Source organism: Poecilia reticulata, chromosome 22 (assembly GCF_904066995.2).
Source record: "Poecilia reticulata chromosome 22, P_reticulata-male-v2, whole genome shotgun sequence".
NCBI classification, from domain to species: Eukaryota; Metazoa; Chordata; class Actinopteri; order Cyprinodontiformes; family Poeciliidae; genus Poecilia; species Poecilia reticulata.
Window position 1 is genome coordinate 5,330,134 of NC_088851.1, and position 15,782 is coordinate 5,345,915.

At 40.1% G+C, this 15,782-nt stretch overlaps 3 protein-coding genes across 5 annotated transcripts in view; 1 reads left to right on the forward strand and 2 right to left on the reverse strand.

Annotated features, from left to right (window-relative positions):
• Positions 1-4,278, forward strand: part of loxl3b (lysyl oxidase-like 3b) — a 32,343-nt gene extending 28,065 nt beyond the window's left edge. For all 3 annotated transcript variants that reach the window (XM_081602912.1, XM_081602911.1, XM_081602913.1), the window contains 6 exons: positions 508-667; positions 1,310-1,553; positions 2,050-2,165; positions 2,696-2,832; positions 3,069-3,180; positions 3,270-4,278. In XM_081602912.1, coding sequence (XP_081459038.1) covers positions 508-667; positions 1,310-1,553; positions 2,050-2,165; positions 2,696-2,832; positions 3,069-3,180; positions 3,270-3,343 — 843 coding nt within the window. In that variant the 3' untranslated portion in view covers positions 3,344-4,278. The remainder of the gene's footprint in view (positions 1-507; positions 668-1,309; positions 1,554-2,049; positions 2,166-2,695; positions 2,833-3,068; positions 3,181-3,269) is intronic.
• An 886-nt stretch (positions 4,279-5,164) lies between these two features.
• Positions 5,165-7,110, reverse strand: mrps26 (mitochondrial ribosomal protein S26). Its single transcript, XM_008398820.3, has 4 exons — positions 6,738-7,110; positions 5,888-6,034; positions 5,680-5,803; positions 5,165-5,502 (listed from the first exon to the last, which is right to left on the reverse strand). Exons 1-4 carry the CDS (start codon positions 6,956-6,958, stop codon positions 5,371-5,373), a joined length of 624 nt encoding a protein of 207 aa, XP_008397042.2. The 5' UTR covers positions 6,959-7,110; the 3' UTR covers positions 5,165-5,370.
• Positions 7,111-9,058: 1,948 nt separating this feature from the next.
• On the reverse strand, positions 9,059-10,709 carry neff2 (neuronal intermediate filament family member 2). Its single transcript, XM_008398821.3, has 3 exons — positions 9,583-10,709; positions 9,347-9,471; positions 9,059-9,257 (listed from the first exon to the last, which is right to left on the reverse strand). Exons 1-3 carry the CDS (start codon positions 10,588-10,590, stop codon positions 9,197-9,199), a joined length of 1,194 nt encoding a protein of 397 aa, XP_008397043.2. The 5' UTR covers positions 10,591-10,709; the 3' UTR covers positions 9,059-9,196.
• Between the last annotated feature and the right edge of the window lie 5,073 nt (positions 10,710-15,782).

The window sequence follows — 15,782 nt, forward strand, 5'->3', positions numbered from 1 at the left end:
GTAGAAGTGGGTGAAGTTTGGTTTTCCCTCCTCACTTTCTCATTTTGTTTTCCCCAATCACTTTATCTAGAACAAAGTAGAACAGACAGAAGAATAGAAGATATAAACGTAAATTCAACATAATAGACATAATGTCAACCGAAATCCCAGTGTAATACCTTAATGCACGTGGTTGTGTTGTACATAAACACAACCCTTCATTAAATGAAGCAATGTGGCTTTTGTATTTGAGTAAATATTGAATCGATATTTGGTTTATTGGGTATTTATTAGCATCCTTGGTGGGTTTTTTTAAAATTGTAGCACTTTTTCCAGCTGAAGGTTGTCTTGAACATTTTGTCTCCAGTCAGCAGCCAAGTCCTGCACATCTGGTTTACAGAGCAGCCACATAAAACCTGAACTCTGAGGCGCCGCGTGTGAATCTGTCCTGATCACCATGCACTGTTTCTCTCTCTTTCTTTTGTTTGTTCGTTTCTGTGTTATGGCTTTTGTTGAACCGCCGGTAAGGAAACCTGGTACTGGGACAGCAGCAACGTCACAGAGATGGTGATGAGCGGCGTGAAGTGCACAGGAAGTGAGATGGCTCTGAGCCAGTGCCAGCATCACAAAACCGTCAACTGCCAGAAAGCGGCCGCAAAGTTTTCAGCAGGAGTCATCTGCTCAGAGAGTGAGTGAGTGAAAGCCCCAGAATCAGCCAGAAGGGGGCAGTAATGAGTTATAGTTACTGGAGTAACTTTTAATCACTTTCAGGAGTATTTTTACTAATGCTTTACTTTTTACTTTGACTTGATTAATTTTATGATGAAGTATCGCTGCTCTTACTTGAGTATTATTTCTGGATACTTTACACTCTGTTGGTAACATTATTAAATGAAGAACAAACTTATTTTAACCATTAATTCACCACAAACTTGTAGTTTTTGTCAAAGTTTCATAAGTTTCATTTTGGAAAATCTTTTTCTTTTGCCTCCTTCTGTTATCTTGTAATTATTCAATTAATTATTTTCATTTTGGTCCTTAAAATACAAAAACTTCCACATAACTTTAGGTTTTGGTCCGTCTGATGATGTAATTTTTAAATATTAAATTGTTAATGTTTTGATCACTTACTCAGTACTTGATTAGGCTTTTTTATAAATACCTTTTTACTTTTGCTTGAGTAAAAATACAACAGGAAGTGTCTTCCACAACAATTCACGCACATTTTTTTAAAAGTATTTCTCATTTATCCACATATTTATGCTTTAGTATGAAATGTTGAGATGAGACAACCTCTCAGTCCAGTCTCTGCTGCCCCCTGTGCGTCCAGCCGCCTCCGACCTCGTCCTGAACGCCTCCCTGGTGGAGCAGACGGTCTACATCGAGGACCGTCCTCTGCACATGCTCTACTGCGCCGCCGAGGAGGACTGCCTGTCCAAGTCTGCGGCCAAAGCCAACTGGCCGTACGGACACCGGCGGTTGCTCCGCTTCTCCTCCCAGATCCACAATGTCGGCCGGGCCGACTTCAAGCCCAAAGCCGGGCGCCACTCCTGGGTGTGGCACGCCTGTCACGGGTAACGTGCAACGTAAAGTCGGATATGAAGACAAAACGAGCAGGAAACAATGATACATGTGTGTGACAGAGCAAACAAATTATTATTACTTTGTGTTTTGGTGGTTGGTTAAAATATCTTTTGAAAGAAGGAAAAAAGCAAAAACAGCCAAAGTTTTAGTGGGATGAACTGGATCTGTGCTTACTCATGTGTTAGAATGGCCTCGTCAAAGTTTCTACAGGTGGGCTGAATAATGTGACAGATTTTTCTGATCTTTGTTTGTGAAGTGGTTGGAAAACCTTTCATTTCTTTTCTACATTGACATTTGTGGTTGTAACATGACAGAGAAGGTAAAAAAGTGAATATTTTCCTCAGAGCTTCAACTAGTCCATTAACTGCTGTAAGTTTCAGGAAAGAATAGAGCAACGTAGCAACAAAATACCACAACTTTCAACATTATGTTGACCCTGAAGTGGATAATTTGGTCTAATTCGTGCCGCTCCGACTTTTCACCCAGCCACTATCACAGCATGGATGTCTTCACCCACTATGACCTGCTGAACGCCAACGGCAGCAAAGTGGCAGAGGGCCACAAAGCCAGCTTCTGCTTGGAGGACACAGAATGTCAAGAAGGTCAGTCTCATGCTTTGACCAGACAAAGTTACAATCTGAAAAAAATAAAATTATGTCATTGCAACCTAGAGAAGAACTTTGCTTATGACTGGAAATGATTCAGATATTTATTTGTATTCCATTCATGTGAACAATTATTTATGTCCTTCTCAGTTACTTTGCTTGTGTTCACTAATGATCTCTAAGTGTTTATAGTTGGTTCAGCTCCATCAGTGGTAAATGGAGCTTTTCCAGTCCTTTTGACAACCCAACGCACTTTATTTATTGATTGGTACCAACATGTGACAAGAGGAAATGAATTCAGACCCACAACGTTCCGATTGGAAGACAATAACTCTACCTACCCACTGAGCCGCAGGCTTCCATCCAAAGATTTTCATTTAACTATTTGGATCCACAACATTGATATCACTTCCAGTCTGAAGAAACATGTTGATTAAACCTAAATCTGCCAACAGTGTGAATAGTTTGGGTGAGCCGTGAGCGTTCAGTTGATATCTTTCCTCCCACGTTTTATCCGTGTTGATCAGGTGTTTCGAAACGATACGAGTGTGCCAACTTTGGCGATCAGGGCATCACGGTCGGTTGCTGGGACTTGTACCGCCATGACATTGACTGCCAGTGGCTTGACATCACAGACGTCAGACCTGGAAACTACATCATGCAGGTGGGTGTGTGGGGTTTCATTTGGAGCACGCAGCCGGCCAGGCGCCGGCGGGACCATGTTGTATCACTGACTTGTAGCCAGATCTTCCTTCCTTCAAATTCTCTGATAACTAAGAGACAGAGTTGCACACTGGTCACAAACCATCAACTCATCAGCTGCTGAAAGTTGAAACCTTTGATTGATCCCTCAGAGTAGCCAGTCGTCATCATCTATCTCTGCTTTTCTCGCCCGCTCAGGTCGTGATCAATCCGAATTACGAAGTGGCCGAGAGCGACTTCACAAACAACGGCATGAAATGCAACTGCAAATACGACGGACACAGGATTTGGCTCCACAACTGTCACATCGGTAACCACTCAGGAGCGGCCAAACTGTCCAAACTGAGCGTAAAACTTGTTGAAATTCACTAAAGCCGACACCTTTCTAATGTCTTCCAGGCGACGCGTTCAGTGAGGAGGCAGAGAAAAGATTCGAGAAATACCCCGGACAGATAAACAACAGGATCTCCTAACTGTAGACGGCGCCTACATTGTGGGACGGATGAATAAAAATATGCCTCCGTATTTCTATTTGTTTTCAGGTGCTTACATGACTCCCTATATTATTTCCTCATAGTTGTGTTTTTATACTTGAATATTCAAGTGGTTATGATTATGTCCTCTAGTTTAATGTGAGTTTGTACTTCCTTTTTTTTTTTTTTTTTTTACAAATTCAGATTTTATAGTTTTACAGTCGATGTTTGACACAATGTGCAGTCCTCTATTGAATGTTTTAGCTGCAAGGCCTGAATGAAGCTTTAATGTTTTGGTTTTAAACGTATAACCAGATTTATTTGCCTTTAGTATGCAGAGTCCAAACATGGAACCCAATAAACTCATATTTAGTTTGTCTTAAGCAACCAAAACCCCAGAGATACACTCCCTAGAAAGATGGAAGGAGCTAAAATACAGAAATCTGGTTGAGTTTGTGGTTTCAACAAAAACAAATGAAATGGTAGAACTACTTTTTCAAGGCACTGAAACCCCAGGAAGGGAACAAATTTACCAAGATGCAGTTTTATCACCAAACTGTATGTACTGTACAACTATTGTTGTTTTACTCCAGTAAGCATTTTTGCTACAATTTGATAAGTAATTGTGATTTTAACGCAAAGCCTGAATTACAAAAACATCCAGGTTTTCCGTCTCCCATCCCAGTTTTGGTTTTGCAAATTTGGCCTTCTTGTATGTTAGAACTGCTGCAATATTTTGTGAATGTATTTATTTCCAGTATGCGTTTATCAGCAAGTTTTCCCTCCAGTTCAAAGCCGTGCGTCGTTCCAGGCTGGGTTTAGCTCAGCCTCGTAGTCAGACGTTCCTCTGCATTAGCAGGAAAAAACCCTGAAGTTGTATGTATTGTTGATATAACCACACCTGTTGCATCAAATAAAGCTCAGTTGAATGATAATTCTGCATTTATTTTTCTTTTTTAATATAATCAGTTTCCTGTTTTAACCCCATCTTCAGATCTCAGAATGTGATTAAACATGAGTGATGTTCTGACTCTGTCTTCCTCTGGTGTTTATGGGTTCATCCCAATCCACTGATAATCCTAGTCTTCAGTGACCACGGAGGGGCAATCCAATTAACCTCTCTTACCAATCACATTAACAGTGTGCACAGCTTCACACCAGATTACTAACACCAATATATATGAAGCAGCGGTCTTATTATCCACCTGCTGTAGAGAAGTAAATTAGAGAAGTAAATCTAATCCAGTTCAGATTCGTCTAATTTTGTATAACACAAAATGAAAGCGTTTCTAGTCCCGTTCTCGTTGACTACCTGGGATTAAAGGTGTTATTGATTTTCTGGAGGGTGACCTCAGATCATCTTCATCCCATAAACATGCTAACCTAGCCTGATGGAAGATTAGCAGGTGAGTTGTCGAACATGAGCCGGTCCGTGTTGGTTTGAGGTTGTAGAGCGCCTCTTGGCGTCCAAACAGCAGAACTGCAGGAAGTGTTTGGGTTGCCTTGCCAAACTAAACTTCAAGAAAACTTTTTTTTTTTTTAATATAAGAACTTACGCTGTTTTTCATGATTATTCAGAAAGTGTTCAGTCTGTAAGATCCTCTATGTCTGCTGTTTCTTTGTCTTGAAGATGTTCACTAATTTTCTTCGAGTTATAAAATGGGACAAAAAAACTGACAAAGCTAGAAAAAAAAGAAAACTTTGCATTTTGTGCAGTTGTTTCCTAATACAGCTATAAGAATATGTCAATTATTTTACAAATATCTTTCTGACAGAACATACTTAACATTTAGAAAACTGATGTAATAAAAGTCCGATGTGTATGTTGCATATCACGTTTTTATACTTTTATGTTGAAAAAGAAAACATTTTTACAATAATATACACTTCCGGGTGCAGGCATGAAGTGGCTTTCAGAACACTTGAAAGCTTGAAATGGACAACAAAAGTCTGATCCAAGTCTTAATGGGCGGGGGAGGGAAACACACACACACACACACACACACACAGACGTGAACTTAGGTGTTTCACTGCATCGCTGTCCTTTTGACCACTTTCCCCTCTTTGTCGATGGCAAAGTTGTAATTCTTTGGATTGTCCAGCGCCTCCTCAATTCGCTGATCCAGGTTCTCCAATGTGACGAAGTTCTTAGCCTCCTCCTGTTAGCATTCAAAACAAATATCATTGTGAGATTAACAGGAGTTTAATATTTGCTTTATTTTTTTCTCCTGGCTTATTGTTTATTTTACTGACTATAACTGAGGCTTGTGTGTGTGTGTGTGTGTGTGTGTGTGTGTGTGTGTGTGTGTGTGTGTGTGTGTGAGAGGTGTTCTTACCTGCAGCTTCAAAATCTCTTCCTCTTTTTGCCTGATGAACTCCTGTTGCTCCTGTTCCCGCTGAATGGCGGCTTCCATTTTCTTCCTCTCAGCTTCCTCCTCTTCCTGTTGGATCCTTAATACTCTAACAAGAGAGGATTGAACCGAGTTGTTTAATTGAAACAGATAACATCCTAATCTTGAATCGTTTCTTTTTGGTCTTCCCTACCTGGCCTTCAGTATCCGCAGGTTTTCCTGATTATTCCAGTCCATCAGGGCGCGATGTTCCTCCTCTTCCTGCCTTGCCCTCAGTTCAGCCTGGGAGCCCATCTCCTCCTCATACTTTTTGCGCAGCACCCCCTCCTTGAACTCCATCCTGACAAATGAAAACTATTTTAAGTGTCAAGCCAGCATCATGTACTTTTTGGGTCAGTTTTTTTTTATTTTTTTATTTTTTTTATCTGACAGATATATATATATATATATAGTGGCAATCTTGTAAGTCCTTCATTTCTTGTTGGGTTTAAAACTACTGACTCGGTCAAATAACATGCAGGACATTTTTTCTGTTGCACGTGCAATAGATATTAAAGGGGAGGGGATCTGAATCCGAAATCGTTTGGCCAGATCTAAAAACGTAAATAGTATTGACAAAAAACCTGATTGGTGCACTCCTAATGAATGTGACCCTTTTTATAAAATATTGGCCTTTATTAATCAGTAAATTGACAGAAAAGGAAAAGACATACAGCACAGTGGCAGAGACCGGGAATCGAACCCGGAACAACCGGACCGAGGACAACAGCTTCTGCGCGCTACACCAATTGAGCCACCGAAATGTACCCAATTAAACATTTGTTTCTAAATGTGGGTATAAATATGTTCAAAACAATTTTTCTAAATGTTAATAATGAGTGATGCGTATGTTTTTAATGCAGTATGCAAAATATAAGTACAAAATAACTGTTAAATCTGGTCATACTGCATTAATTTTCGGATCAGTGTAACAATAATTAACTTGGAATAATTCAACAGTGTTTCTGACCGAAATGCAACCCCTGACCTCCAGGTAAACGTACCGAAGCGCCCTCATGATGAGCTTGTACTCCGAGTATCTCTCCTTGAGCACCACCATCTCCACCGGGTCAACGGATACAGGCACTTTAATCCGTCCTTCTTTGGACTTGGCCACCGGGTCGGTGCGGGACTTTCGGCCCCGGACAGCCTCCACGAGCACGGAGCTCCTGGGCACGAGGAGCCGGGCCGCCTGGACGCTCCGTCCGCCGATGACCTGGAACATGTCGGTAGCTGTAAAGACCTAGTTAGTAACTGTTCCTGATAATTGAAAGTATTGCAGTGTTTAACTAGCAACAAAATTTAACATTGAGACGCAAGCGTCAGAGACACAACATGGCAGCCATGTTTGTGTCCTATGACAAGCGGAAGTAATCAAAAGACGGATGTTTGCTGGTTCTTTTACTGCCATCTGTCGGTGATGCTATGTATAGCGCTTCGTATTGTTTAGAACTCTTGAGCTAGCTATTTATGTTGAATGTATTTTATTTGTCAAATGTTTGTCGGCAAATATAAACTTTTATTTTTATTCACCATTTTAGTTTAATATATTTAAGCATAAGTTTTTTATATTAAGGAAAAATAAAATATGAAACAGTGATTTTTACCTTGGCACCAACAGTGTAAGTATTTTGTGTTTATATTTGAGAAAATATCTCAGAAAAGTATTTTTGAGGAGGGGGTTTCATGTTGCAACCACAAACAGTAATGCATTGTATGGCATTGTATCTAACTGACAAATTGATAACCGTCAAGTGAAAGCAAGATGTATGACAGAGAGTACATTTTACTCCAAATTTGCTTATAAAGATCCAGATGGGGCACATATTCTTAATGGTAACAAATTGTTCTTGACTCATCTTGACTTCCGTGTTGTTTGGTGTTATTTTTATTATTACTCACAGGAAAAAAATCATGCTTTCTTCTTCGTTCAGGGAAACATTTCCTCCACTGTTATACTGTCTGTGCCTTATGACAGCTGAAGGACTGTGCTGATGTTTTCAATTCCCTAAGAGAAGTGAAGTACATCAAAAAGTTGCTTACTCGTGTAGTCATATTGCTGCATCTGCAGTCAACTGTGCATTCTGTTTCTTTCCTTGGGATTTAGAGTTATTGTTAGAAGTTATTTATAGTGCTGCAGGCCGTCTGTCAACTCAGTACAAATCGATAAATGCTTCGATGTGTCAGTCTTTCAGTACAGATACTTTAAGTGGGAAGAGAAGGAAGTAGGATGCTTTACTGTTGTAGTTTGCTAATTTTCTCTTGTTAAGCACAATATTTAAGGAAATGTTTCTGGTGCCGTACATTACATAAAATATATGAATCAGAAATCTCATAATATGTTTCTTGTGCCAGATAATCCAGTCAGGTGACAAACAGAAAATGCACATGTCTTCTTTTATGGTTTGGAATATGGCTAAACTTAAAATTAAACTTTAGGTTTGAATACTTTGTAAGGATGTCTGAGATATAAATTAAAACACAAATACACAGATGCAGGTCAGTTATGTGTTTATTCAGCTTGTTGTTGGTTGTTACAAGGACAAGGACACCGATCGTTATGGTGCCGACTTTGTACGGTTTTCACAGGTGTAGATCCGAAATCAACCGACATAGAACAAGAGGCTTCCTTAGATAGAGCTGTCATGTTGAGATTTTTCTAGTTTTTAATGACTTAGAAGAGCAAATTTGGCACAAATCGTCTATGAGACAAACAATTTCTCAAGACAAAACTCTAAAACTTAATAGCATTTACGTGTCTGGAAGTTGGGTGGTTTATTACACATCCAAAGAGCCAATTATCCAGTCATAAAGAGCAGATTCACCCAATTTTTGTACTACAAAATCATAGAACAGAGTAGGTCTTGTGGTCATCAGTTTAAAAGAGATGTTTAAAGTTACCGCCTCTAAGTTATTACCGGAAAACCGGATGCAGGGGACTGCTTCACTGATTGGTTGAGTTCCAGGTGGAAAAAAAATATGCGGCAGAAAAGATCCAAGCATTGAGAGATGACTGGATTTCTTTCCGTCTCCTTCACAAACAGCTGGTCAAATGTTCGGATACAGAGGGATCAAGAAAGTCCAGTGGCTAACTGCTGCTTGGACCTTAGCCTGCCTTAACGGAGAGGAACTCAGCCAAAGCAAAACTGCCACCTGCTTTTGTTACATAACTAATGCAGTCCAGCCACTCTGTGTTGGACAGGTCGCCATCTTCATGATGTGTGGTGTCAGGACGTGTGTAGAAGAAGGGGGACTTCTTATGGACCTCTTGTTTAGCACAAGGGCGCTGCCGTCTTGAGAGAGATGAGTTTCTGTTTTTGGTATGTTTCTTGGAAGGGTTGATGAATGGTTGTTTCAGAAAGACTGAAGTTAGAGGAAAGGTGAGAGGGGGATAAAGAATGTTGGGGAAGAACATTTAAGGAAGAGAAAAGGGGGGCTGGGTTTCTGAAGATATCAGTAGGTTTTAATTTAGAGCTGGAAGGAGAGGGTAGGTCAGCCGAATCTCCTCCCCTTCCAAGAGTTTCCTGCAAGAGAAAAAAAGACAGAGGATATGCATCAGATAGAACTTAGCGAGTGAGTTTGCTTACTTAGAGCAAACAAAACAGTGTCTCACCGGTACGCGGCAATTTCAATGTCAAGGGCCATCTTGACGTTGAGAAGGTCTTGGTAATCTCTCAGGTAGCGCGCCATCTCTTGCTTCGCCTCAGTAATGTCCTGCTCCAGTTCACTTATCCTCACCTACGAATAGAAAAAACACAGCTCCTCATCATCACAAATGATCACAAATCATCACAAATGATAGGAAAGTTACAATCATAATATAGCATTCTGATTCAGACTCATTCTCACCTGGTATTTCTCAACCTCCTTGGCCTGTGTGTCCTCCAAATCCTCCAGTTGCTTGTTTAGGGAGTTGATGACATTCCGGAGAGCTTCAATCTCAGACGAACGAGACTGAAGCAGCCTCCGGTACTCCATAGTCTCTTCCCGGATGGCGTGGACAGCTTCGTTGTTCTTGCTGGCCATCTCCGCCACACTCACAAACTTGCTCTTGTACCAGTCCTCGGCGGCCTGCATGTTCTTGTTGGCGAGCCGCTCGTACTGCGCCCGGATGTCCCGCAGGGCGGTGGAGAGGTCAGGCCTAGACAACTCTACGTCAACGCTGATGTTTGCCACCTGCAGCTGGGCCTGGAGCTCCGCTTGCTCTTCTGCAAAGACTTTCTTCAGGAAGACTATCTCGTCACACAGAGAGACCACAGTGGCCTCCGTGTCACAGTTGTAGAGGACGGCCCGACTCGCCTCCTCTCTGGCCCTCTGCAGGCCCTCCTCGGCATCCAGACGGTGCCTTGCCTGGTCTTCGTAGCGTTCCTTCATCTGCTCGTACACATCCCGCATGTAGTCCCTCTCTGCCTCCATCTGCATCTTCTCATTGTTCTCTGAGTCGATCATGGCTCTCAAACTCCGAGCTTCCCCCTCATAGAACCCCTGCAGCCGGGACGGGTCATTCTGCCTCCTCCTCAATGCGTCCAACTCGGCCAGCAGGGCTCGGTTCTGTAGCTCAAGGTGCCTCACCTTCTCGATGTAGGTGGCAAAGCGGTCGTTCAGGTCCACAAGCTGCTCCCTCTCCTGAGACCGCATTTCCAGCAGCTCGGTGTTGATGGAGCTCACCTGAACCAGATCCATCCTCTGCGAGCCGTTCGGCAGCGAAGAGGATGTCGTCTTCAGGATCCTCTTGCCGGATGGAGGAGCTCGGGGAGATGAGTACAGAGAGGACGACATGGAAGACTTGGTGGTAGGTCGGGAGCCTTTGTAGCTGTCCCAAGGACGTCGGTGGGAGAAGAAGGACTCGTAGCTCATGATGATTTTTGTTGTGGTTTTTTTTTTAGGGTTTTAAGAAAAAGATGTATGTTTTAGTTTCGGAAGGTTTTTTTTATGTCCCCCTTGTTCTGCACACCATCGGTGAGGATGAGTGTGCGTTTTGCACTGCACCAGTTCAGTGATGCTGCAGATCCGGAGCCTTTATAGAGTGAGCCTGCTCCCCCCTCCTCCTCCAAAGAGAAACATCACTGGTGTCAGCATTTGCTAGACCAATAGCAAGCCTCTGCAGTGAAGAGAGAGGCGGTTTTCAGACTCTCTCACTCTCTGTCTGCAAGGCAGCAAGAGCCAGTGTACCAGAGCCAATGATCCTTTATTCTGCCTTTAAGAGGACTTTGAAAACATTTAGCTTTCATTTACTGTAGGTTTTTTTTCATGGTTATCTTTTATTTTTTCTCCGTCTCCTTCTGTCACTGCAGGCTTATGAGAAAAATAAATCAAGCAACAGCAAATGTGAAAGAATTGACCACCTTTTACTGCAATGACATCCGCAAGTCATTTGGACTATCATTAAGGGGCGGGCATTTTCTAATGTATAAAAACAACTCAAGCTGAAGTCAAATTGGATGGAGAGTCTCTTTTCCAAGACTTTTTTTTATAGTTTATCAATTGGATAGTTCTGTACAACTGACTTGGTCATTCTAGGTTTCAACACGCCTTAATCAAATGGCTGGCATGTTAGATGGAACTAGCATGGTTAAATACCCATGATCTGCTGTATCTCTGACTGTATGTATGGGTTTTTGTCTGGCTCAATCTCAAGTATTTTGCATGATTTCCTTCTGTGTTGCCGTCTATTAATTTATGTTCATCTTCTCATCGATGATGGGAAGATGAACTAAGTTGGCTAAGTTCAGAAGCTATCTGAACTTAGCCAAAATAACCTCACAAGATAATACTGCCACCACCATGTTTCAAGGATTGTGCAGTCAGAAAGGTTTTCAACTCAGTCAGGTTTTCTAACAGGTTTTCTTCCAGTTAGTTCTGTAATTATCTCAATCAATCTTCCATTAAACTTTATGTTACTGTCAGAATTTAACACTGGTACACCTATAAATTGGTACACCAATAAACGCTGATGAATTGGCCCCAATTTCCAGATTTTCTGGCAGATTGGCCAATGCTTACATGTGAAACTGATCTTACTTCTTTCTACCGCTCTTATCTACTTTAACAAATGTCTGTAAACCAGCCATTGTTGTGCCATGACAGAGGCCTGACATAGTCATACCACTGTTGCCAACTCATTCATATTTAGGGACTTTTTGGACGAAAAAAAAAATTGTTTTTGGAAAAACTGAATTGTCGGGTCATGTTTTTTAAAGATTGGTGATCAGCCAGAAAACAGAAAACAGCAAACAGCGCACCGCTGGAATTTAAGAAAAGTATTCCAACAACATGATGCTGTGACCCCCATGGAGTGACATGGAGATGGTGTGTTGAGGGAGATTCCATCACGCATAGCGTTTTGCATGTAATTCAGAAAATTCAAGTCGATGTTGTTAGGCAGATCCACATTTATTCAGTCTTTAAGAGGACTTTATCTTGTTTTATTTCCTTGCAACAGGGTTTGATGAATATCTCAGACAGTAGATACATGGAAGATGAAACGAGACAGCAAAGCAGGAACGCTTTTGGAAAATTACTTACATGTAACTGTTTTCTTACAACAGTTGACTTTTGACTTTTTAATACATATTCTGCCTCGTCTTTAAATGTGTTGTTAGAAGAGAGAACCCAATTCTTTTTTTAAGCCTCGGATAACTTCTTTTCTGTTTACATGGTCTCTAACTTTGTTGGTGTCTACATTGCTGCAAATGCCCTTTCATGTTGCTTTTATGTCGTTTGTTTCCCGGGTGTCCAGATATATCCATTTGATCTAATTAGGTTGCAAACTGATGAGTCATTGATGCTCTTCAGTTGTCCTGACTCCAGCAGCGCGTGGGAGGCACGACTGATGAAGAAAGTGCAAGCTGTACCTGCTGACACACAGAACTCCCCCTGCTGTTTATTCATTTACCAAAGAGTCAAAGTGAACGCATAAATCATTGTTTGTTGACGGAGAAGCAGTGAACAGCTAGGATCCTCTATAAGGGTTCACAGGTTTATCGGTCTGCATGTCCAGACTGATGAACGTTGCCTCAACATGTTGTCAAAGCCGCTCTGTCTTTGTTGTGTTGCTCAGCAAAGCACTGACCTCTTGACGTTGAACGGGAAAATCATTTATCAGTGCAGGTTTTAATAAATAAAGTTCACCAAAAATCAACTGAGTAAGAACTTGAAACTTAATATATTAGAGAAAAGCCACAAAGTGTAATTTTCAGAACGTCGTATTGTAAATTTTCTAAGCCTGACAGGTACTAATGTTTTAATAACTAATGAGCCAGCAGGTGGCGCCATTATACAAGACTTGTGCTGCGGTACTGTGGCAACAATTCGGTCTTGTGGTTCAGGAAAAAGGGTATTGTTGTATAAAGTTGTTAGAAATGTTCCAATAAAACCTCTTTTTGACTTTTTTTTCATCCTTTTGAACTCAAAAAGAATCCAACAACTTATGAGTTGTGTATTTAAAGGGAAACGTGGCGATGTAATGTAGCAGAACCTCAGTGATGTACAAACATTTATACACCCCTTGAATTTTTTTTAGATTTCATTAAAACCACAAATGTTTTGTGTAATTTTAGTTGATAGAGCAACACAAAGTGATGTTTAACTGTGGATAAAAACACATCAAAATCTAAAGAACTCATAATGCATTTCAGCCACTTTTAGTCGATAATTTGTAGACCCATCAACCCCACAGCATGACTTTATCTGTTGAACTGGACAGACTCCTTTAAAAATTGCCTGCTAGCACAGGCAGTTGATATAGATTGACAATGTGTTTTTTTGTTTGTTTGTTTTTTTACAAATAAAATCTCCCTAAAATAAAAAATGTCAGGTGGAACAGATCATTTTCTCATTTATTATCCAGATTTATGCACACATCTAAATTTTGTAGTAGACAGAATCACAAACTTCCAGCAGCGTCTGGGCAAGAGCAGTCTCACAAAACACTAGAAATGTACATGAAAAGCTGCTCTGTGCCATTATTAGCTGGCCCAATTGACTATTACAATTAACAGGAACTGATTAAATCCTAAATATTCTGGCACTTTCCAGAAACAGCACAGTGTAGAGATTGAGTGCAGGTGGATCGTGAGAGAGCAGTAAAGACTTTCCAGTTGTTTTTTTAGCTGATAAGCTACTCAGGAAAACTTTGTGTGCAAAGTAAAGTTAAGTAAATATGTGAAAGTTTGATATTGTTAGTTGGATTATGCATACAAATACTAAACTGAGTTGTTTTTAACTAGTTCATCATAGGATGTTGCATGACAAATTTGGAAGCAGGTTACTGATAGGTTATGTAAATTTGTCTATTTTTTCCATTTAAGATTCTGGAGTTAACTTTGATACCACTTTTTCTTTTTCTTTTTTACAAGTTTTGCACAATTTTTAAGTTGATAAAAGGAGCTTAATGATTATCTTTGCGCAATTTATGTAACAAATAACCTAAGTTATTAACTTTCTTTTATCTATGTACTTTATAGAACCATAAACAAAGACAGTTTAATGTGAACTAAAATGGGTAAAACCTAATAAAACTACTAAAAGACAAAGTCTCATTTTCAACAGGATGCCTGCAGCTTTCCAGTAAAAGTAATGAGTATTACCCTTTTATAAGAACTCTTGACCTATGACCCTTCTTGTTGCTGAGCTTAGACTAAAAAAAGTCTTCTAGCCTGAAAAATCATCAACCAAAAAAGAAAAAAAATTCTATCCAGATCCATGTTTCACAAAAATCTGACTACATTGCATTTTTAGATTATTATTGAGCAGTTAAATTTTTTTAAAATTCCGCAAGAAAAAAATTTTTTTTAATGAAAATAAAACGTCAAGTTGCTTTGAACTTGAATATCTTTTCCCGCGAAGTTTATATTCCACCATTTACAAAATAAACATGAGTCACTGTCGAGCCTAATTGCTGAAATAAACACGGCTATGAGTTTAATCAAATGTGCACCCACAAGTTTAAAAAAAGCAGGAAAAAATATTCCAAATAAAAAAATATATATTTGGTTACATTTACTTTTAATATTTGGATGGCAAATCGTTGGGCTATTTGAGTTTTGGACTATGTGGTAATAAACAACTGGATAAAACCATTTGTTTATGAACGTATGATTTGTTTTCCAATAAACAAACATACTCAAATTAAAGGTTAGATTTTTCAAAGTTTTTGTGTGTGAGAACATATTATTGCATTAAAAATGAATCTATTTTAAGGCTTTTCAAACATCTTCATCTGTAGCAATGATGCTGTTGAAGGCTTTGACCACTAGGGGGCAGACTTGTGTTTATAAAGTGAGCTCATTGTAGATGCTCTCTTTATGTTTGACCTCTGTAAAAAGTGCTCGGCTGGTTACAGTCAAAGTGTCATGTAGTCAAACTTATCTGCAAATCACGTGTTTATTCAGAAGTTTTAACAGTGAATATAATCCCCAGTGATACATCAGGTAAAAATAAGTACATAAAACGTTTCTATTGACACTTAAAGACTTTGGAATGTCAAGCTTTTCATCTCTAAAATTATTTATACATTTACAAGAATCCACATTTTTTCCCACATTAAAAAAAAACATTTTTTCTTTAATTATTCTTGAACGTAAAGGAGGCAAAATTGAATGTCATGTTAATTTTTCCCCCCTCTATTGAACAATTAGCTTAAATTTGTAATCACTGCAACCCACATAGAATATAAGACATCCAACAATATAAACAGTCCAGAAAAATCACTTCGCGGTATAAGTTTCGATATAAAAGTGTATTCCTTTGGTAGAAAAGAAACGAGTTTATCTCAGGAAAATATGTGCTGAATGTAAGGAAGTGTTTGCATCAGACTCGCGTCCACAGACCGGAGGACGACAGACATTCACCTAAAAAAGAGAGAGAGCTGCATATTCACTTCCGTTTGAGCTGGACGCATGCACAGGGCCGTCTGTTTCGACTTCACATGGCAGCATGGAAGTGGTCATTCACAGGTCGAGCTGGACAGTACTTTGGTTCTTATCTTTAGAGTGCTGGGGGAGGGGAAGGGGAGGGGGTGACTATGACGCACAATGCGTCCGGGTGTA

What these genes read in the sequence shown, in the direction of transcription:
- mrps26 (XM_008398820.3), bottom strand. Translation starts at nt 6,958, where the DNA reads ATGTTCCAGGTCATCGGCGGACGGAGCGTCCAGGCGGCCCGGCTCCTC. An exon ending in CTCATCATGAGGGCGCTTCG is followed by an intron (nt 6,035 to 6,737) that starts GTACGTTTACCT and finishes TTCATTTGTCAG; the next exon opens with GATGGAGTTCAAGGAGGGGG. An exon ending in CTGCGGATACTGAAGGCCAG is followed by an intron (nt 5,804 to 5,887) that starts GTAGGGAAGACC and finishes CTCTCTTGTTAG; the next exon opens with AGTATTAAGGATCCAACAGG.
- neff2 (XM_008398821.3), bottom strand. Translation starts at nt 10,590, where the DNA reads ATGAGCTACGAGTCCTTCTTCTCCCACCGACGTCCTTGGGACAGCTAC. An exon ending in AGGAGGTTGAGAAATACCAG is followed by an intron (nt 9,472 to 9,582) that starts GTGAGAATGAGT and finishes TTCTATTCGTAG; the next exon opens with GTGAGGATAAGTGAACTGGA. An exon ending in ATTGAAATTGCCGCGTACCG is followed by an intron (nt 9,258 to 9,346) that starts GTGAGACACTGT and finishes TTTCTCTTGCAG; the next exon opens with GAAACTCTTGGAAGGGGAGG.